Source organism: Myotis myotis, unplaced genomic scaffold (assembly GCF_014108235.1).
Source record: "Myotis myotis isolate mMyoMyo1 unplaced genomic scaffold, mMyoMyo1.p scaffold_m19_p_18, whole genome shotgun sequence".
Classification (NCBI taxonomy): domain Eukaryota; kingdom Metazoa; phylum Chordata; class Mammalia; order Chiroptera; family Vespertilionidae; genus Myotis; species Myotis myotis.
The window spans coordinates 40,213,384-40,236,896 of NW_023416322.1; the positions used below are offsets into that span (position 1 = coordinate 40,213,384).

Sequence of the window (23,513 nt, forward strand, 5' to 3'; positions counted from 1 at the left end):
TTTAGCAACAGATATGGTGCTGATTTTTTTTTTTAAAGAATAAAGGTATGTGTTCTTAATATGTCACCTTGAGGTGACATTCCCATTTTTTAATGCTATTAGCCACGTAGCTGAGTTCTTTTGAATCAAAATAAGACTTTTTATCCCTTTTTTATCTTAAATTCATTTAAAAGTAAACTTGCCTTCATTTAAAATAGTAAACCTTTTTCTATTTTAATGGTCTATACATATATTTAACATTCTCAAATGTCAAATTTGTGTATATATATACATATATATATATGTATATATATATTGATTTCAGAGAGGAAGGGAGAGGGAGAGAGAGACAGAAACATCAATGATGGAGAGAATCATTGATCGGCTGCCTCCTGCACGCCCCACACTGGGGATCGAGAACATCAATGATGGAGAGAATCATTGATCGGCTGCCTCCTGCACGCCCCACACTGGGGATCGAGAACATCAATGATGGAGAGAATCATTGATCGGCTGCCTCCTGCACGCCCCACACTGGGGATGGAGAACATCAATGATGGAGAGAATCATTGATCGGCTGCCTCCTGCACGCCCCACACTGGGGATCGAGAACATCAATGATGGAGAGAATCATTGATCGGCTGCCTCCTGCACGCCCCACACTGGGGATCGAGCGCACAAATGCAAGCCTGTGCCTGACTGGGCTCAAACTTGTTTTTGTTACAAGCATTTGATGAAAACAACATATTGCTGGAGCAAAGGCTGGCTGAAAGTCTGCTGGGGTGATGCGTGACAGCATCTCTTACTAGTTTCTCTGCTGAACATGTCACAATGAAAAATTTAAATCAGCTTTTGGTTTTTTCCAATTCTAAGTGACACTGATACTTCAATAATGAGACAACCATTTTATACTAGTATGTGAAAAACTGGTTAACCAAATCTGTAAGCAATTCTTATATTAATTTTGAACTATAATATATCATTATATTTCAAAAAATACATTAAAAATTGATGTATGTTCTACCTATACAAAATAGGAATGCAATGATATTTGCTAATGAAACAGAAAATAAAGTACAATGTGGAGCATCAAGCATACATGTACTTTATATTAGTTAATTTTATGTTAATAAATTTGTGACATTCATATTTATTATTCTAATCTGAATTAATAAATATGTCAGTTTCTTTTAGAAGTTAACTGAACTGTGCTTTTTCTAACTTGTAATTTAGACTAGTTAGTTTCCACTAAATAACAAATTCTTATTCACTTTTAGTCAGTTTTTAATGTGTTTGGCACAATAGTGAAAAATGTATCGTGTGAATAGATTTGAATATAGTGATAACATCATCAAACTTAAATTTTATTTGAACCTACATAATACCATCTATATGGAAGAATAGCTAACATTAAAATTATGACAGTTTTGATATTAAATCTATATATGGTTCTTTCTTCGTGTATTACACAGATTATAATGCCTTATATCCAGTAGGCAATTGATGGTCTTACATATAAAAAATAAGAAAAGAAAACAAAGATGATCTTTTTAAAAAATTAAAAAATGATAGACTTCCCCAAATGTAGTACCTTAATTTTCCATTCATTTAATATTTATCATGTATTCTAGCTCTCATAGGTGCACAGATACCTACCGATCCCACTATTTTCTACCAAATGAAGCCAGGACAGACTTGATGGCATTTCTAGAAGATCCTCTCTCCTCACAGACAATCATTCACACTCAGCTGCTCACAGGCAATGTGGAAGTCCTGCCGCCACTGCTAATCTTTCTGCATAGATTCATCTGGTTGATTACAATAGGGTCTCTCTTCTTCACCCGTCTTTAAGGCATCCTCAAAACCCCAGAGTTGGAAAGCTTCATGTTGACAACAAAGCCTTATGTCTCCTCAGGGGATGTTGTGCAGATAAAAATAAGAACAAAAGCAGTGATGCTTTCCAATGAGACCGAGTAGCTCCAGGAAAGAGATGCCGTCAGTGCTTAGGTGGTGAGCGTGTTACTTCCTACATCATTACAGTCACAACTGAGTCTGGTTGGTCCCCATTTGGAAAGAGTGCAAACAGAGGACAGGATTATGGAGGTTAGACAAGGTTTACTCCTTCCAAGGAAATCCATGCTCTAAAGATAACTGGCTACTTTGGCACAGGCTTATCTATAGATGGATATGTAGATAGGTAGGTAGGTAGATAGATAGATAGATAGATAGATAGACAATAGCATTAGCTATTATCTTTATATATATAAAGCCTGAATACCAGGCTTTAAGTCACATTTAAATTCTCCCTATATGCCTTTCTTTATTGCCTTTTATCTTTACAATTCGTTATAGATGCTCTTGACTCTGAAAAGCATACTTAATTATAAAACTCTAAAGCATAATATAAAGTAGACTGGTGATTTTTTTGGCTGTTCTAGTTTCAGCTAGTAGCTAGTAATGATAGAACCCTGATATTTCTTCTTTCAACATGACTTATTCAATTATATCCACTCTCCATGTTTGTCTACTGAATATATATCTAATTCAGTTCTTAATTACTTTATTTACTTAATCATGTTATCAGTAATACTTACATTAACTTTCCTAGAAATAATTGGCATTTTATCTCGATTGCAGAGGCATAAAGAAACAAAAATGTCTAAAGTGCTATACACGTGCATTTTTCTATTTTACCAAATTCTGTAAAGTTTTGTTATAAGGCATCCAATGCATATTCATTGAAAATGAAGATATTGCTGGCGAAAGGAAATGATGACTCTGTTTCTATTAATTTAATCAAGTGGGAATTTTGACAGTCGTAAAAAAGGCTGGAGTTCTATGTTTAGATTTCAACATGACCTTCAGCTGTACCAGCTAGGAGAGGTCACTCCAGGGAGGGTATTTTAGGAAGGGCCAGATGTGCAGTATCGCCACAGTGATCACAATCCTCTAAGGCAGTGGTTCTCAACCTGTGGTTGGGACCCCTGAAAATACATCCTGCATATCAGATATTTACATTATGATTCATAACAGTAGCAAAATTACAGTTATGAAGTAGCAATGAAAATAATTTTATGGTTTGGGGTCACCACAACATGGGAACTGTATTAAAGGGTTGCGGCATTAGAAAGGTTGAGAACTTGCTGTTTTGGGGGCAGATTAAAAAGGATGAGTTGAAATGCCAAGAGAGATTCAGTTGGGATATAATTGGAATTTTACTAAGTATAATACCTAAGAAATTCCAAATAGTTTGCATTTAGCACTTAAAAAGTATATAGACTATATTAGTATTAGCTTGTTGAGTCTGTTGCTTAATATTTCATACTATATATGAGCTTACTGTACTTGGTTATTTTAATTAAAATCAATTATCAATATATCCTTCACAATATCTCTATTCTTCTTTACAGCTTAAAAGTTTGATAGAGATTTTGTCTGTGAAGGTGAACACATTATTTTCCTCATCATTCAATTTGCATTATTGTCTTGCATGTCCTTCTACTAAGGACATAGCTCTTTCCAACACATTTTTTTTTTATATATATACAGTAAACCCTCAATTTTGCAGAGCTCGATTTAATGGACTTTGGATTTAATGGACAAAATTTCCCGTCCATATGTCATATGTGAAAATTAACACCCTGTTAATTTAAAAATGCTTTTAACCAAGATTTGTTTATAATTAAAGTAACAGATTAACTGTTATTTTTAACACATTTTCGCAAATAGGCCCTATGTTGGGAAAAATATAGATAGTAATTTCACCAACACAACTAAATATTATATACCTACAACTATAGTCGACATATTTAAATCCAAGTGTCCCTGCTCATGAACAATGTTCAGCAAGTGATTAGCACGTGATCACACCGCATCACCAGTGTTAATTGGTTGATTGGTCCTGCGGTCACGTGGTGGGACTTTCTGCAGCACATGGACCCACATATGCTAAGCCCCGCCCAGCTGTGCACATCTGTTCATCAGGTGACGGGTGAATGCCTGCATTTACTAGACCTGCTCAGTATTGATTTAAAATGACAGGAAATACTCTGGTTTCTCTTCAGATCGCATAAATCTTTCGCCTTTTAAAGTGACAGGAATACATATAGGCAACTTTTCTGTGAAACTAAACTTTTCATACATACTTACTTTTAATTACACAAACATGTCTACATAAGTCAAAACAGGTAAACTAATTTGTCAATTTTTAAACATATGTTTTCGGAAAACCTACTTTATAATATAACAGACTCGGCTTTAAGAGACACCCCCTCGCCCAAATTAGTCTGTTCTATTGCACAAAAAGTTTAGTATAAAATGCTATTTACAGTGTGAGCTCAGTTTAGTAGTTTATGGTATCTAAATGGCATGCCCTTTTTTGGTAGATACAAAGGCAGTATATTTAACATTTTAAATGAAGTGTTAAATATAAGCAGATATGATTTTGAATCTTTTAATGCTTCACAAGTATCTACTAGTATGCTCATTTGGATCATAAGTAACAATTTCGAGATTTCTGAATAAATTTAAAATTTAATCTTTCCATTGGTTCTAGTATTCCCAATAAAATGTAGACTCATTTCATGTCCCTTGTAGTCCTTTCTCTCCCACCCTCCATTTCACAATAAATACCAAAACCCTTTCATACTTGGGAAGCCTAGTCTCTCTATTTTTCATTTTTATATATGCAGTTTAAAGAAAGTAAGAAATCGCCCATGGAAACTACTGTAAAATCCTTATGGAGAAACCTTGAGAGTAAGTTTTACAAACCAGAATTAACACGAATATCTAGCAACTGTGTCCAAATACATACCGGCTGTGTCTGAATTAATATCCAATAGTTAAAAGCTTGAATTAATATTCAAAACTTTTAGTTTCTTCACAATCCTAACCACCATCATGCTCCTTGAGCACCTGCTTCGTCACTCCCGGGTTATTATACTCTGTGTGGGACAGTATAATACTTGGTGTGACACAAAGTAACCCTGAAGGACCAGTCCTTCCCTGGCTCCTAACGTTTCCTCCAAGCAAACGTTAAGAAGACGATTCCTACTTTGGTAATGGTGTGACCTGCCGCTAACCACGTTCCTGCTGTCTCTCCCTCTGCGATGTAGTATGCGCCCGAGGAGGTGGTGGAGTATGACTATGAGTATGGGGACGCAGACTATAAAGAGGCTGACAGTGTGACAGGGACGCCCCCTGTAGCCGAGGAGACCGTAGCACAAACCGAGGTAAACACACGTGGCTGGGGCCCCGCTGTTCGTCTCCCTGTGGCCCCCCTACAGCCCCCCGAGTCCTGTGAGCCAGTAACGGGTCTTCCTTTGGCAGCCGCTGTCCCGAGAGCACCATGCCGGTTCGCTGTGCTGCCTCGTCTTCCTCGCACCCAGCCCTTTCCTCCCTTCTCACTTTATATTTATGTTTTCCATTCCGCCTCCCCCCGCGCGTTCCAGAAGAAGAAATCCCATTTCCAACAGAAGACGAGGACAGTGGCCACTAGCTCAAAGGAAAAGCCCCAAAAGTTTACGCCCCCTAAATCTGACCGATTTGCATCCAAGAAGAAGAAAAGTTACCGAGCAGCGGCCACAGCCAGACTAGGGGTCCAGGTAGCAAAGCCAGAGCAATCAAGATCTGTCCTCGACCCGCAGGACGATCTGTGATGACGAGGCGCTGACTAACCCGCCTAGAAAACCCTCCCTGGCTAATCCGATCGCCCCGTCAAATCTCGATTCTAGAAGATGTGCGGTCGCCTCCCATTTCGACTAATTGCGTTTCCATTGCGTTTATCACCAGGCAAACATCGTGGAAGATTTTCAGGAATACAACTATGGGACCATGGGAAGTTACCAGACCGAAGCTCCCCGGCGTGTCTCCGGCACCAACGAGGTAATGCGCCGGGGCAGGGGCAGGGGCAGGGGCAGGGGCAGGCCCAGCCCCGGGGGAGACAGTGGGCCTTGTTCTCCGGGGATGCCTCACTCCGGAGGGACCCCCGGGAGCCTCTGCAAGTTTGGGTTTTTTTTTGTCTCGCCGCGGTGAGAGGACCAGAGACAGGGGTTCGCTGTCCCTAAACAGGGGTCATGTGCAGCCAGTGTCAGATCAGGCCCGCATGGCTCCGGCTTCGTGCAAAGGCCACGTGGATCTGAGTGGCCGCTCGCCTTGCCTGATGCTCCTGGGCCCCCAGCTTCTCGGCACGTTGTGATGCGGTGCTCACAACACAGCCTTCCCTGGGAGCACCCGCGAGGGGGACTGTATCCGCCGGGGATACAATCAGAGTTCTCCCACCTCGGCCTCACCGGCGTTTCTGTAACAGCGCGCATCCTGAACAGATGCAGTCTTCGCGGCTCTTACTCGCTGCTCACAGTTCCACACTGCTTAGGAATGCAGTGGTGATTATGGTTAAAATAACACATTTTAACCTTTCCCATTCGTCTCTACGAAGAGATTTAAGGACATGTAGGTCCAAATCAAGCAATCTTTCTGAATTTCATATCATGTGTACATTCTGATCGTGCAAAAAGGAGCGTGTGGTTCCGTTTAACTTTGTAAAATCCCCGCCTTCCCTGGTATAAACAATGCCTGAGTAATTGAGTTATTAGAAAATTTATGTCACCCATGTCTCGGCAGGGAATTAACTCGGTGCATTACATGCAGATGCATACTCTAGAACAATGACATTTTAGCCTAAGAACAGATAAGTTTCATCTTGTCCAAATTAATCGTTTCCCAAAATGGGTATCTTTATTCAAGATGTTTATTTATCTCCCCAAACTCGTCCAGTTTTGTAGGTCTCAGCTCTGAAACAGTAATATCTGCTGGATAATGTGCATCCCCTGTAGACCCCCTGGTTTAAGAATACAACATTCCTGTGGTTATTGGACATTTCCCTTTAGTTAAAAATTGCTACAATTCAGCCTATTTTATTAACATGATTTTGTGTAATCTTATTTATTCAAGATTTCTTTATCATCTAGACTCACTATATCATAGCGAACAAGTTATTTAAAAATGAAACTCATAAAGTAGCAAAGTAAGTTAATTTGAACTTCATCAAAATTAGAAGATGGCCAAAAATTGCATAATAAATATGATTTAGATTTATACTCTTATTAGGGAATTACTTGTGAGAAAATGAAAATTACAGTAAGTTTATGTTTCTATTTCTCTGAGGGAGTATTATTGATATAATTTTTACTTTTAAGTGAATATTCTCTACTCTTTGAGATCTGACAATGATATATTTAACTTGATTGTCTTAAATTGTGAGGACTGTATTTTATATTATATTGGCTTTAAAGAACTGTGGTGATATGAACCTTCCCTACACGCCAGATACTCCGCCTACATATCGCAATGATAAGTCTCAGTATTGGCGTGAAGAGTTCATTTCGGGGATCGAGAGTCAACGTTACATGGCTTTTCTGGTGGTAATTATATTTCATAAGGATGTTCTGCGAGATTTGAAAATTAAGCAATCTTTCACTAAGAGCACATTTATTATTCAAATCTTAAACCATAAATATCAAATTGACTAACAAGGTTCTTTTCAATGGAACAAGCAAATACACATGTGGAACCCATGTGAATATTTGCCTTGGCACTATTGGGAAACATGTTAGAAAGCCATGTATCCTTGTACATACCGATGTACAGAACTATTTCTTTCAATGATCCTGGCAGAAATAGTGCTCAGACTCGCTTGAGTAGCATTTGAACCGCTGCCTCCCATCACATCCCATGGAACTGTGATTGCAAATGCTTACCTTGCTTCACTAACATTAACCTCCATGTTCTCCGATTCCTTGCAACTTAAATGAATAGCCAAGTCCCGTGGAAGATGTGTTTACCGAAGAATATCTAACCGGAGAGGATTATGAGGCCCAGAGGAAAAATCCCGAGGATACACTGTATGAGAACAAAGAAATAGACGGCAGGGACTCTGACCTCCCGGTAGATGGAGATTTAGGCGAATATGATTTTTATGAATATAAAGACTATGAAGATAAGCAAACGAGCCCCACTAACGAAGAGTTTGGTCCAGGGGTCCCGGCAGAAACAGATATCACAGAAACCAGCGTAAGTCTGTGTTACGCTCTGTGTCGTTGCGTATTCTTTTGGGAGTATTTCCATGTTCGTCTTGATGTCTTTCCAGGTTTAAAATGCTGCTTATCGCCTTAGCTAGTGTGGCTCAGTGGATAGAGCGTCGGCCTGTGGACTGAAGGGTCCCGGGTTCGATTCTGGTCAAGGGCATGGACCTCGGTTGCAGCTCGATCCCCAGTAGGGACTGTGCAGGAGGCAGCCATTCGATGATGTTCCTCTCTCATCAATGTTTCTATCTCTCTCTCACTCTCCCTTCCTCTCGCTCTAAAAATAAATAAAAACATTTAAAAATAAATAAAATCCAGCTCCTCATATAAATTTTGAACACTTATCACAGCTAGGACATCTTGATAGACTCTCCCCCCTGGGGACCTGCCCCCGTTGTATCTCTGGCCACACAGCTGGAGTCTTTGTTGAAAGTATAATCTTGAATAGAATTGAATCCAGATTTTCTCTTCATTGATGCGATTAAAATGTAGTCATAATGATTTTGGGTGGTGAGTGAAATTTCTGATTTTTACACTATATTTTGGTGATGCTCGGTGATGCACCATACTTATTATTATATTGTTATTATTTTAAACTTTTGACCGCCTTCCCCCATTTCCCCCACTCATTTCCTCCATTTTATTAACTTTAGTTTGATGACACTTTTTGATTAATGCCTTGCAACAATTTTTAAGGTCTGAGGATGTCTTTATCTTTCTGTCTTTAAGAAGCAAGTGTTCATTCTCACTCAGGATTCAGTATTAATGTTCATTATGTTTTCCTATGTTATATTTTCAGTATTTAAACCTTGAATAGGTTGCTATTTAAAAAACACACTTTAATAGGTTATTTAAAATACATTTAGATAATTGCCTTGTTACAAATACTGGCCCAGCTGGTGTGGCTCAGTGGTTGAGCATCGACCTATGAACCAGGAGGTCACAGTTTGATTCCCAGTCAGGGCACATGCCCGGGTTGTGGGCTCGATCCCCAGTAGGTGGTGTGCAGGAGGCAGCTGGTCAATGATTCTCTGTCATCATTGATGTTTCTATTTCTCTCTCTCCTCTTCCTTCCTTTCTGAAATCATATATATTTTAAAGTACTTAATGGCCTTATTTATTTAAAGACAGGCTGCTTGAATTTTCACTTAACAGATAAATGGCCATGGCGGATACGGGGAAAAAGGACAGAAAGGAGAGCCAGCGGTCGTTGAACCTGTAAGTACTGGTGTGGACACAGTGTGAAGGTTGGTAGTTATTTCACTGTGTCCATTGACAGTTCTGTTGTCCAAATGTGTATATAATTTGTCACAGATAACTGAGTCGGTAAGGCCATTTCTGGCAAGTGGAATCTCAATAAACCAAAAATAGAGAGTTATGGAATTTTGGAATTTGAAAGTGGCTGAAATGTGTCTAGTCTAATTCTCTTGTTTTACAACCAAAGAACCTGAGATTCTAGGGGTTTCAGTGCTTCCCTTGGGTGTGAATGTTTGGAGGTGGAGCTGTCACTAGACTTGAGCTCTTCCGGCTTCCAGGCCAGTGATTTCTCCTCTTATGTCTGAGTGGATATTATTAGACATGTTTTTTGACCTAGATACAAATACCTATGAAAAAAGTAAGTTTCATAGCCCAATAACATTAGGTAATCAAATGAAGATTTTAAAAAAACACACTCAGTTCCTTACCTCCCAATAAAAAGGCTCCAGTTCACTCCAAACATGACTTTTAAAGCTATGTTAATTTTCTTACCACTCTAGATATTGGTAAGAAACATATTCTTTCTGGAAAGCAGTGTTACTGTTCTACCTGCTGAACACCTTGGGGAAACTACTGCATTAGAACTAAAGCAGTGGGTCTAACCATTGGCCTCGCGGTCATGCATATCATTTCAGAAATTACAATGACATAAACATTAAAAAAAGATGGTGGGTGAATAAAAATGAACGCGCTGCACCTATAAGGACATTATCGGCTATCCACTCTATTTCTCCACAAGCTGAGAAAGGATGCCACATGCTCAACGGAAGGCTTTTAAAAATAAGTGTTTTCCGAGTGACTTTGCCCTAGTTATGAACATTTACAACCAACTTTTAAAAATGACAAAACAATTTTCGGCAGTAGAATCATGAACGTTTTGGACCTGGTTCTTATCCTGAAATAGTACTAGGTTCTCTTATGCACTTAAGAGCTGATCTCATATTTATCCCAGCTGCTTTCGTCTGGACTTTTCTCCCCTTTTCTGAATAAAGTGCTTGGGTGTCCCTTCCATTCTTCCACTCACACAACCAGTATTGCAGTCCCTGCTTTGCGCCTGGAATTATCCTGGGAGCCGGGGACAACTTGGTCACATGCCTTTGTTTTACTCTTCTTGGAAGCACTTAGCATGTTCCCCTTGTCATGTGGCTGATCTGGATATTTATATGTTTTCTAACGAGTCCATAGATTCTCTGAGGACAGGAACCCATGTCTGTCATTTTGAGTTTCTGCCCTTCCTCATGCAAAAGTGTTTGTGATTGGTTTTATGTGGTAGGAATGGAGAATTCACTTTTTAAAATGCTTCCTTAGAGTCAGGCAGGTAAAAGGTGAGCGGTTACACTTTCCTTGGAAAAAACCTGTTTTTCCTTATTCTAGGGAATGCTGATCGAAGGACCACCAGGGCCAGCCGGACCTGCGGTATGGAAATGTTTTACGATTATTTTTGTCTTAATTTTTTAAAATAATCAGATATAAGATTTCTGTTACATTATTGAATTGATATATTTCAGACTAATTTGAGTATTATAGAGGCGAATATTTGTTCAGAGGACCTGGGCCTTGAATTGCTTTCTGATTTGGCTATCCAAATGATACTCTTTTTTTTTTTTTTTTTTTTTTAAAAAAACAAACCACACACACACCTCTATTGTTGAAAGTATTACAGACGTTCCCCTTTCTCTAGGGTGGTAGAGCCCATCCTCACCCCCCACCCCACCCGCCCCAGGCCTCTACCACCCTATCCTCTGTGTCCATGGGTTATGCATATATGCATAGTTCTTTGGTTGATCTTTTCCCACCCACCACCCACCCCCGGCTTCCCGCTGAGATTCTTTTGAGAGCAGTGGAAATATATTTTGTTTTAAATATTTTGTTGCTTAAATATCTCCGCATCTAACCTCATTTTCAACCTCTACCTGAAAGTTATGCAAGTAAAAGAAAAGCCGTGGCTATTTTTATGGAAAAGGTGTAGACATATCTCCGTGAATGGGGCCCGGGATTCTAAGAGGTTGTGGCTGCCTTGTCTGTGTTTCTGAATGGAGTGACTCTCAGCTCCTTTTGTCCTTTCCCTGTGAGGCTGACATCACTCCCTGGGTCTTCATTCGCAGGTAGTTGTACTGATCTGACTTTGTTATGACAACCTCTGTCTTTTGTGGGATTAATTCATATCTCATCATCTGAAATAAGCATGTGATACTGGTGCCTTTAAATACTTTTACCCATAAAAGAAAATATAATGCTGCCTCCAGGCTAAATGATGCTACATTTCCATACGGCCCTCACGTTTTTGAGGTCTAATCCTAGGAGTCTACCATTTCTTCCGTAAGACCTGGGACCAACATCTACCTCAGGGACTTGACCTTGGGGAGTTCTTCCCTGTGTTTCCCTGGTCCATCTGCCTCCGCTGGGAGAGCAGCTTCATAGAGGGAGAGTCCAGATAGCCACAAAGTGGTCCCTATATGTTGTCTGTTCATAGGAAGATAAATAGGGCAATTGTTTGAGAGACAGTTGTATATTCATGAAAGATAAATGAGCTCTTCTTTGATGTTGATCGGATGAATTTGCCTGCATCCTAATGAGAGCAGGAATCTGACTCAGATGCTGGTTTATTTCTCTGTAGGGTCTTATGGGCCCTCCAGGTCTACAAGGCCCGTCTGGACCCCCCGGCGACCCTGGCGATAGGGTAAGTGAAGGGGCTCCTCAGAACTAAAGGATATAACATAGATTAAAAATCAAAAAACATTCCACAAGCTTAACATGTTATTCGTCTCACTGAGGTGGGGGTGGTGTTTATACATTTAATTTTGTGCAACATTTAGGTTAACTTTTCTAGCTATAATTTTAAAAGTGAGGGTAGAGAATGTGCATGTTATCTATGTGATAACTAGTGAGAAAACTTATGATCAATTTCCATGTTGACATGAACCCGTTACTTTAGATTCAGTTCTTCAATTTGAATTCAGACAAAATGTCCAGGAACTGCAGTGGGTGTTTAGTTGACGGCTGGTAGAGTCTGAGCTAATAATGAGCATCACATCAGGGTCACATGGTGAAACCGAACTTTTATGTTAGTCTCCTCAAACTCTTCATGTGAAATCCCATCCCTCTGCTTTTGGGTTTTTTTGGACCATCCTTGTGTAGCCTATAAGTTTGCACATTATGAAAATAATGTTAACTAGTATAATGAATACAGTTCTTCCTCGGTAGGCTTACTAAAAGGAGATTAACCAAGGAGGAAAAGACAAATGCCAATGAGATCATGTAGACTTACGAAAAGTTATTCAGTTTCTAATAAATTTGATTATTTCATTCATTTATTATTAATTTTGAGGATTTTATTTACTTTCTAGGGTCCCCCAGGACGTCCTGGCTTACCAGGAGCTGATGGCCTACCAGGTCCTCCTGGTACCATGTTGATGTTACCGGTATGTTATTTCTTGTAGCTATAAAGAGGACTTAACATTTGTCATCTTGTTTCTGAAAAATATTGTTGGACCATGTTACAGAGCAGTCCACTAAAAATCATCCTATAAGATAGAAAGTCAAGCAGCCTTTGGAAATTATGAGAAATTTTACTGAAAATAACATCTAGTAAATATTAATCTCTACCTTAGAATTAAGGTTTCAGAATTTGATTAGACTTTTGACAACAAAGCATAGAGTTTTTTTCTTAATATCCCCAATCGTGCTTTATCCTGGTTGTATGATTAATCTGTATTTCATGTGTCAACATAATATTAATATACTGTTTTTCACCATATAAACAATAGTTGATACTTTTAAAAAGAGCTGTCTCTCTAGTGTCATTCATTGCTCAAAAGTTATTTGCTTTACCACGAGGTTCCTTTTAATGCTGCCCTACTTCTCTGGGGAAAATGATTTATTTATGTAAAGGCAATAAAATAGCAAGTAATAATTACGTAGTGAGAAACTGACTCATGCTGCATTGTAAGCTAAAATTTAAAAGAAGCTTTAGAATTTTATGGAGGGATATAAGTAGGATCGGTTTTTAGTAAAGAAAAGGTAAACAAAATAAATATATCTCAAGTTCACTGTGTTCACGGTGATTCCAGCTTTACTCGATGAAATAGCAATGGCCCTGTGACCACCTCTGACTTGGTGCATTTGGAATTTTTACAAATGGGTGGATAATATGGGTCCATATGTGCACATGAAAAACACATGATAGACTTTTCAGAAAGGATGGAACTGAGCAGTGGGAAGAAGCCTCTAGTCCAGTGGTTCTCAACCTTCCGGCCCTTTAAATACAGTTCCTCACGTTGTGACCCGACCATAAAATTACTTTCGTTGCTACTTCATAACTGTCATGTTGCTAGTGTTATGAATCATAATGTAAATATCTGATATGCAGGATGGTCTTAGGCGACCCCTGTGAAAGGGTCGTTCCACCACCAAAGGGGTCGAGACCCACAGGTTGAGAACCGCTGCTCTAGTCTCTTCTACAAGTGGTAGAACATGGTCTAGAGACCTTGCCTAACGGGCAGAAGGAGACTTTCTAAGAAAATAAGAAGTCTCGGCATCATGATTCATGATGGCGTGACCTTGGACTTGTGTGAAATCCCACTCTTTTGAGTGGGCGGCTTTGGTCTAGTGAGTAAGGCACCTCCTTGGCAAAGGCTGATGCTGAGTCTCTTTATGTGGCCTTTGCTCAGTTTCGCTATGGCGGCGGCGATGGCTCCAAAGGACCAGTGGTCTCTGCTCAGGAAGCGCAGGCCCAGGCGATCCTGCAGCAGGCTCGGGTAAGAAGCATCAAGGCGCATGCCCTCACCCGACTATGCTAGATTGTGCGCACGCGTGAGTGAGTGTGAGTCTGTGTGTGTGCATCTGGGGGGTGCCACTATTTTGAAAAAAATACTGTTGAGTAGAATATTAAATATAGATGGGGAAATGCTAAGATTGTATCTGTTGTCCAGCAGGATTTTTTCCCTAATTGAGTATTCAATGACTGGCCCTTGCACTATTGCCATAGGTAACTCTGGTGATAGCACCCACACCATAACACACACGTTTTTAATTTGCTTTGAAGACACTGGTGGGCTTACACCCAGCACTCTCTGCCTTTCACATCCACTTCTTCCTACAATGGCAATAATTCCATTTATTGCAATTAAATTATACATAAGTAAATCAAAGAAGGGATTGGGAAAGAGTTGAAAGTCATATAATGTTTTTATTCATAGTATAGTTTTTTTTAAAGAAGAAAGGAAATAAAGGCCTAAATTGGTGTGGTTGTGGGTACCCACCTGCTCAGTGATATAAATCACTATGGGATATCATTGTTTATCATCATAAATCTGAGTGTATAAAATATCTGAAAACATAAGTTTAAATTCATTACCAATATTTGTTTACACATTTACCAGTCTGTTCACCTAGAAATATGCCATTCTGTGGTGACATCATGTATAAAGATAATGAAAAATTTAAATATTTGTTTACTAGACCTTACCATAAACAAATACAAAAATATTGAAAATAATTTGTCAATGATCCCTACAATTTATCTTGTAAATTGTATTACTTTGAACAAATTTAAGGTAATTATTTGAGCTTAAATACTTTACGAGGCCACTGAATTCCTCATTTTATTAGTCCTTGCAACCTACTTGGAAATAGGTAGCAAGCGTTATAATTCCAATTTTTCAGATATTTAATCTCAAGGATTAAGAAGTGTATTGTCAAAAATCTCATGGTGAGTCAGTAGCGAAACTTTGGAGATCCTACCGTTTTCATCTTGTGCACTTTTCTAATACAATTTTACACATTATTTCTATTACTGTATTGTTTTTGATATCTGTTTGAATAATCTAAGTATTCACCTTTGGAATCACTAATATTCAAAACTCGCACACCATACTAATTTAACATCTATCAGATATTTATTCTTTGTACTCTACTTGTTCCAGCTTTTCAAGTATGCTAATTTCACATTTCTAATTTTCAGTGTCAGTAATGCATGCCTATGATTTCACAGAATAAATGTATTTTTCTATATAACATTAAATTTGAGATTTGTCAAAAAAAAGTGTATCGCCATACTCTTTTGATCAATTTTGCATTTTGTCGCCTGGCTTTCATTGTCATAGCCTTTCCTAAAATAATGGCTAGAAAATGTTTACTTAGAGCACCTAAACGTATTTTCAACGAGCACTGAACATTTAAGAGAGGTCTATACATTATTCTAAAGTACACTTCTCAGAGTAGAAAACTATATCAGATGTTAGATTTCTTATTCAAAGATCTATTTTAACCTTTTTTTATAGAATAAATCTTAATAGTATGTGATACAAGATTGTATACGCTCCAAAGGTTTAAAAATGTCTGATACTTATTTAGGTCATCTAGAAACTAGCGATTCTTCAGTAACCAGGCCTCTTCCTAGCATGGAGCTGTCATGCCTGTTTTGGTCATCTGTCACGTGAGGTTGCTTGTGCCAAAGAATATTGTGGTTGAACATGCGAGTCCAGTAGGACATTCCTAACGTTGATATATTTTATTTTGTAGATTGCGCTGAGGGGTCCCCCTGGCCCAATGGGTCTAACCGGAAGACCAGGTCCTGTGGTAGGTTCCCCAACAAGATGATGTGTGTTTAAATCCCTAAAATAGCAGTTCCGTGGGCAGCTTTGTCCACGCAGTGTTCATACCTCTGGCTGGTGAAACTAGGGTGTATATATACCAACTCATGCTTAATTTTCTTTCCATTTAAAAAATCTATTAGAATGGAGTCCTCAGTAAATTTTGATGAAAATGAATTTTTTTTCAGTGAAAAGTTTTCAAATCAAGTAAATACCATGAAAAATATAGTCACATATTCTAATGCTAATTTTTCTACATATAAATATAATGTATTTGCATAATATTCAGAGTTACTAAAATTCAATTTTACATTAAATTCTTGAGACTTGATTTTATGCTAAACAGAATTTTCCATAATAAAAGAAAAAGTATTTGAGGCCAGTGAAAATTATTCCATCATATTAGGAGCAAACAGGAGACCTGGCTTACACTCAGACTGCCTGCAGTATTCCACACAGTGATCCAGACGCTGGAGAAATTATTTGTCTTTTAGAGACTCTTGGAAAATAAGTGTTTGATTTTCCTTACTAGCTTGCTAATATATTACGAATATTTTTAAAAGTATCTTCAAATCTTATGAAACTTACTAAGTAGTAAGCATTGTAGCAATCCACAAAGTGCAGATTTTTTTCAAACCATATTGTCTTCTTTAGAAAAAAAGAACACTGTAGGATTGCAACCCAAGTTCTCATTGATTTTAGAATTAATGGAATAAATAATTTCTATTTTAAATATTTGTTTTTCAATATAAAAAGTCATGTATACTCTGCTTTTTATGATTTTATATGCTTTCAATATGCTTTATTGAAATAGGTATTTATAGAAATTATAGACCTGAAAATGAAAATCTTATCTTGGATTTACTTAGTGGACACATAGCAAAACTATTTTATTCAAGTTTAATCAAGTACACAATCTTCTGTTTAATCCCTTTTACTCTTATTAGGATGAGGGTGAAAGAGATTTACTATTGTATTTTATTGAAGAGTCTGTTATGTAGTTTTACATGTATTTACAGTTCTCTTAATTCAATCTTGAAATTCCATAACATTGCATAATTTTGAAGGGCTTTACGCTCAATCATATGAGCTCATGTGGAATATATGTGCTGACAATATGTCCCACAGAATGTAAATTATACATAGTTCTATGTGCATTATTAAGTGTTATCATGTATTTTTACTGTTCTGCCTCTCACAGTATGCTAATTTCACATGGAAGATTCCATGCTACTTAACAAGGGAAGAAATAGTATTAATATTTAATGGCTACTTAGTGATAACTCCAGTTTACCTGATGAGGGAACATCAGAAGCAAGTTAGTGCTTTACAGATTTAGGCGCAGAAGGGTTACTTGTATATTTCATTAAAAAAATTCTCTTGAACCCTGAACTTGAGACTCTGATGATACAGGTTCAGGGTCGGCCGCGGCAAACTATAATTTTAAAGAGTTCACCGGCTTGATTCCTATAGTCAAGAATGTTTGGGAAACACTGACATGTATTACTTTAAAAATATTAGTCTAGGACCTCTAACACTGTCTTTTCCAAAAGAATTTTCCTACTGATCATCCAGACAAACACAAGCCTAGTGGATTTGTAGCGGGTAAGGGCGGTGGGGAGCAGAACCAGTAAAAGCAGAGAAAATTGGCACCTCCTGTTTCACCAAACAGTCATTAAGGGTCACATCACATGGGCAGAAAGATATAACATTGATGACCGTGTGCGCATTCTCAGTGTTACATCCAAGATGAATGAATTTTACTACTTAAGTCTTTGTTATGAGAAGTATCAGGTTCCTTAAATATTAAAGGTAAGTAATGAGAGAAAAAAAGTCACATTGCTTCTTTTTACCATTTTCTCTATTATCCTTTGCTCCAAAACATCCAATTATTACAGACTTTCAAATATCTGTTAACACTAGAGTCCAAAAAATTTTATACATTAAGAATTTAAAAAGAAATAGAGACTACATCAACATTTTAAGACAACGATGTATATTCTTCCAATGAAAAATGTCTTTATTCAATTGTTTTCTTCCCAACAGACAAATGGGATCTTAGCTTATAAAATATACAGGAAACGTAGAAAATGTCTTTTTCCCCCTGTCCTGTTACTCTCAATTATTGCATGACAATTTTTAGAATAAGAGTTTGGGCAAAGTAATTATAATCTGTTGAGTAGGTAGTGCTTATATACAGAGGACATAATGCAGCAAATTAATTAAAATAAATCGAGTGCCCTAGCATTCAATTCAGTGATTAATAATAAGATTTATTGTAGAGCCCAGTTTTTCTCTGGAAGACATTTGGTTGTAGGAATTCTTAATTAGAAATTTGAAAGTCATAATTCCTGTCACTTTCAAGGTTAGAATATTCCTGTTTCTGTCTTGCCCTATTTCTCAGGAGTCCTGAGTAGTTATTTCACGTTGGAGCCACCAGGAGGCGCTAGAAAGCTAACACTTTCAGACAGCAGCATTTTAATTTTTCCTACTTTGATTCAATGCACTATTAATGGAATAGGAATTTGATTTAAATGAACCCCTCACTTCTTAGACACACAAAGTATATTTGTGTGGCATGAAGAAACTATTACCACCAGGTTCAGTTGTCATGTTCTAAACCTTTCTAGGGGGATGACCAGCTAGTCTTTATTGTTTATTTTATTTGTTATTGATGTGACCTTGACACACCAGGATTGAAGCAAAACCACAGAGCATGCTGCAGTTTCACCCAAAAGTGGTGGTTTTACTTTGCCCTTTCTTTTTTTTTTAAGATATTTTTATCAATGTCAGAGAAGAAGGAAGAGATAGAAACATCAATGATGAGAGAGAATCATTGATTGGCTGCTTCCTGCACACCCCACACTGGGGATCGATCGAGCCCACAACCGGGGCACGTGCCCTGACCGAGAATCGAACCCTGACCTCCTGGTTCATAGGTCGATGCTCAGCCACTGAGCCACGCCGGCGGGGCTACTTTACCGTTTCTTGACGGCCCAGTGGGTCATTAGCGAGAGGCCCAATGAGTGCTTTTAAAAGGGGTGCCTAGTATTTATGTCGAAAACTCACAGGACCTTTATAAAGTGCTTTTCTATTTTTGCAGTTAACGTGCCAGGCTTTTGTTGCACTTTGTGCATTCTGTACATGTTGGTAAGAGGTGTTTGTCACAAGGGCTTGTTCTCGGAGGAAAAGCACAGACCAATCTGAGAAGAACAGGCATTGGCATTATTCCGGGACAGTTGCGGTGATAGCAGTAGCCTCTGTTCTTGACGTGCTGTTGCTGTAGAATGCGGTGTCTGGTAAACGTCTGAGGGTAAAAGCAAGAGCTGTCTGCCTGGTCCTGGCTGCCTGAGCGCACTCAGCACACCCCCGACGCAGTGAGAGCGTGGTGCCCGGGGGCACATGTAAGTGTGATGATAAGTGACGCCTGTGTGTCATCGTCAGTGCTCCGATGGTGCACACATTAAGGACAATTTCCCTGTGATTTCATGAAATTGGCTTCTGTGTAGTTATGCCTAAAATAGGCTTTTCAGTGGAGCTCACCCTGGAATACAGTCTGAGAGGAGATGCATTTCAAAGGACTTGGAAATGTTATCCTATTAATACAATCACACTAATTGGATGAAGTACATTTTGAGTAATGTTTAGTCATCTCAGGTGACAATGGTGGGAGAAGAGTGGGTAGGGAATTGCCCAGTTAAATGACTGCATCCTCACTTTTCTCTCCAGGGGGGGCCTGGTTCATCGGGGGCCAAAGGGGAGAGTGGTGACCCAGGTCCTCAGGTAAAAACAATTTATGTCACTTCTTTCATTTTTGCCTTTTGTTGTTGTCGTCAAGTAGGATAATGGGAGTGTCTGCCACTTGTTTTATGAGGAAAGAAATTACTGACACTACCTTGAAGCTCACATCATCTCATTTCACTGAGAAATCCTTAGTGGCCAGTTGACTGCCAATGACTTGATTAATTTGAGCAAATAAGAGATGCACACTCAAATGATCATATTCATTGAAAACTAACAAGATTTGTCCTGCTGTTAATTGCCCCTTGCCTGCCAGCTGGGTACAGACAGGGTAGGGCCCTCTCTCTGCAATGATTTTTTAAAAGCTGCATTCTCTTAACCTCTAAGTATTAGACACCCTTAACTTTATACTTTTTATAATCAGTATTTTACAGTGATCATAAAATTATTTGTCATTTCAAATGTGCTACATTTTCTACCAGATGATATGCATACTGTTTAAATTAACTTTAATTATTTATAGTTAGTTAAATATAAAAGCCTGTGTAATATTTATACTGGAACTGCATTTGATCTATGATTAGTTGTGTAATTTTATTTTAAAAAACGTGTATCGATCTCCACGGGAGACTTCATATGTAGATACAACATTGCATTGTACTGATTCAGGAGAGAAACACATTGGGCATCTTCAGCCTTCACTCTGCTTGGCATGGCTTGGTGCCAGTCAGTCACTTGCATTAGGGATTGCCAGGCGTCCGCCAGCATTCTACGGATGATTGAAAAAACCTGTGCTAGGCACGGCGCTGAGTTGGAAGAAGATAAAGGAGAAAAAGACAGATTTAGTCCAAAACTGCAACAGTTAACTCAATGGGAGAGTCAACTGTGAAAAATAGGCAATTATAACCCGGTGTGATAAATGAAATAAAAGACTACCTAAGAGGAACTGCCAGGAATGAAGGGAAAGGTGTCAGAAACAAAAGAGGAGTGAGATGGATGGGTTAGGGGTGTTTTAAGTCCAGTGAAATACAAAACCCTCAGGTTTTGAGGGGAAAAAAAATGAATAAGGATTTTTAAAAAGTTTAAAATATTACTGTGTTCCTTTTGTTTAAATGAAGGTGCATGCTTCTATAAACTTAATAGAATAATATGACTCTTTTCTGCAAGAAGTTATTTAGAAAAATTGATTCACTTGTCTTAGTTTATCTGGACTTTTGCATAAGAACTGACTTTCTTGTGTTAAACCGATTAAGACATAAAATAAAGAGAAAAAGGTATCAATTCAGAAAATGATTAAGGTAAAGTTAATTGGGTATAAACTCCTAAAAGCATGTCTGTCAATGTGATTGAGTTTATTGGTCAGGAATGTTAGAAAATGAGTTAATTGCCATGTTTTGGTACAGGGTCCTCGTGGTGTCCAAGGGCCGCCTGGTCCAACGGGGAAGCCTGGCAAAAGGGTAAGGCTGGCTTCCGTGGGTATTTTGAGGGATTCTGAAGTCATCGGCTCTTTTGTCGTACTTTCCTCTGTGCTCGTCGGAAAATACTAGCTTTTGGTTAATCATGTTCTTGGCATTATCAGGGTCGTCCAGGTGCTGATGGAGGAAGAGGAATGCCAGGAGAACCTGGGTCAAAGGTCAGGAGCTCAGCTGTTTATATATTCAGATCCTGTATGTCAGTGCAGCTCTCAAAATTTTGTGTTTTAAAATATCTTTCTTGATATAAAAGATTATGTCACAGTGAAATTATCCCACAGAATGAAACTGAAAATGTGATGATGATGGTGGTGGTGGTGGTGGTGGTAGTGGTGGTAATGGTGATGATAGTGATGATGAAGATTGTAGTGCTGATGATGTTAGATGATGATGATGATGATGATGATAATGTTGTTGATGATGATGATTTTATAGGGGGATCGAGGATTTGATGGACTTCCAGGTCTGCCAGGTGACAAAGGTCACAGGGTAAGATATACCATTCTGTTACTATTTATATAGAGATAATACAAGAATATTAGGAAATACTTTAGAATTGATAAACTCTAGGAAATTAGAAGAAAATTTAATATTTGTAAATCCAGTTAGTAAGTCACGACGCCTACTTGATACTTAAAGAAAGATAGGTAGAATTATACATGCAGTATTAATATAAGTTCTTTGTTTTTAGATTTTAAAATACTCATTTTATATAAATATAAGTTGAGATGGAATTTTTATTTACATGTATGTAGAAAATATAATTATAGAAGAACAATAATTTAGGGATTTAATTTTACCTTCCATTTTTCTTATAATTGCCTTAATCTTTCTTTTAGCCTTACATTTTCCACTTGTAGAAATATACTCAAAAGAAGACATTAGTGGGCAATCTGTTATTAGTATAACAATGTACTGGACACTCTTTTATTACACTAAATGAGAGGCTTCTGGCAGACAGAGACACCACAGCTATTTCTTTGCTATAATATAACCGTGCATTCCAATGCAGGGGCTTATCACTGGGTAGGGCTAAATAAACACCACTGTGAACAGCAATCCAGGAGGTATTTTTAGGGGGATATTAAGCAGTCAGTCTCTCTCTCAAAAAAAGAATCAGTTTTGGATCTTTACATTTTTCTTTTCTAGAAGTTAAGAATGAAGGTAGCATAACCTTTAGGTAAATTGGAGAATATATTTTAAAAAGAAAGAAGGAAATAAAGAAAGAAAAGAGGAAGGAAGAAAGGAAGGAAGGAAGGTTGACTAGCAAGATAATGTATGCATACCACATGTCAAGAGAAATACATAGTTTTGCTTTAAAAAAAAAAATCCCAAATTCCTTTAGTATTCTAGAGTTGTGCTGATTTAATATGAATTGTTTTAGAAGCAGAAAAATTTTAAAGGAAATTAAAATCACCAAAGTGCATCCATGTTTGAAATAATTTTCAGCAAAATAATATTTTAACGGTTTACCTTATAATAATTCCACATCTGGAAATTATTTTGAGGGTTTAATTTAAACCTTTTTGTTTGGAAAACCAAGGGACTATTTCCCTAGCATACTAAAGCGACACCAGTTCATGTGAAGTGATGGTTTGCCTGTGAGGTGCTCTGAGGAGGGCACTGAAGCGAAGGCCGCCTGCCGAAGGCTCTGTTCCGTTGGTAGGAGAGCTGCAGAACAGACCTCTAAACCGTCTACTTTATTTCATATTCGAATTGCATTTGTGTTGATTTACTAGGGTGAACGCGGTCCCCAAGGCCCTCCCGGCCCTCCTGGCGAAGACGGAATGAGGGTACATGCAACTTTATTTTTTATGGAAATGTTTACAATTAGACATAAGAGAACAGATCACGTAGAAATGACACATTGTCTAATGGTGCTTTCCTCCCACTCATTCTGCAATGATAGGGGGAAGACGGAGAAATCGGACCACGGGGTCTCCCAGGGGAAGCTGTAAGCAACTTGCGTTCTTTGTAAATTACACCCCGTTTTGGAGGAATAGTGAGTGGGGCTGCCCCCCCTAATGTCAATGACTAGGCTGGTGACTATTAATTACCTAATTAACCAGGTGATTATTATGTAAAATATAATTAAAGGATACATTGTGCTTTTCTGTTATCAGTTCTCAGACACTGGAGAGACAAGACATGTAAAATATAACATCTTGTCAGACAAAAACCCTTATCTGGTTTTGGTTGCTGTTTCATTGTTTTGTTTCATTTTTTAAAAAATATCAGTAATAGCTCTGGAATCTATTTGGGCATTTAGGATCAATGAAGCTTATTACCGGAAAAACACTACAGCATGAAGTGCTCAGCATGCCAGATAAAAGAATAAAGTATGCTAGAGTCTAGTTTCTTCCACTGAATTTTACGAGTGAAAAAACTGA

The 23,513-nt window shown here is 38.2% G+C and overlaps 1 protein-coding gene across 1 annotated transcript in view; it reads left to right on the top strand.

Annotated features, from left to right (window-relative positions):
* The window catches only part of COL11A1 (collagen type XI alpha 1 chain), a 140,701-nt gene that overhangs the window by 38,878 nt on the left and 78,310 nt on the right, over nt 1–23,513 (top strand). Inside the window, exons 6-20 of the mRNA XM_036344132.1 lie at nt 5,094–5,210; nt 5,770–5,862; nt 7,795–8,049; nt 9,216–9,278; nt 10,692–10,733; nt 11,935–11,997; nt 12,665–12,739; nt 13,988–14,074; nt 15,840–15,896; nt 19,640–19,693; nt 21,055–21,108; nt 21,231–21,284; nt 21,559–21,612; nt 22,863–22,916; nt 23,033–23,077. Coding sequence (XP_036200025.1) covers nt 5,094–5,210; nt 5,770–5,862; nt 7,795–8,049; nt 9,216–9,278; nt 10,692–10,733; nt 11,935–11,997; nt 12,665–12,739; nt 13,988–14,074; nt 15,840–15,896; nt 19,640–19,693; nt 21,055–21,108; nt 21,231–21,284; nt 21,559–21,612; nt 22,863–22,916; nt 23,033–23,077 — 1,167 coding nt within the window. The remainder of the gene's footprint in view (nt 1–5,093; nt 5,211–5,769; nt 5,863–7,794; nt 8,050–9,215; nt 9,279–10,691; nt 10,734–11,934; nt 11,998–12,664; nt 12,740–13,987; nt 14,075–15,839; nt 15,897–19,639; nt 19,694–21,054; nt 21,109–21,230; nt 21,285–21,558; nt 21,613–22,862; nt 22,917–23,032; nt 23,078–23,513) is intronic.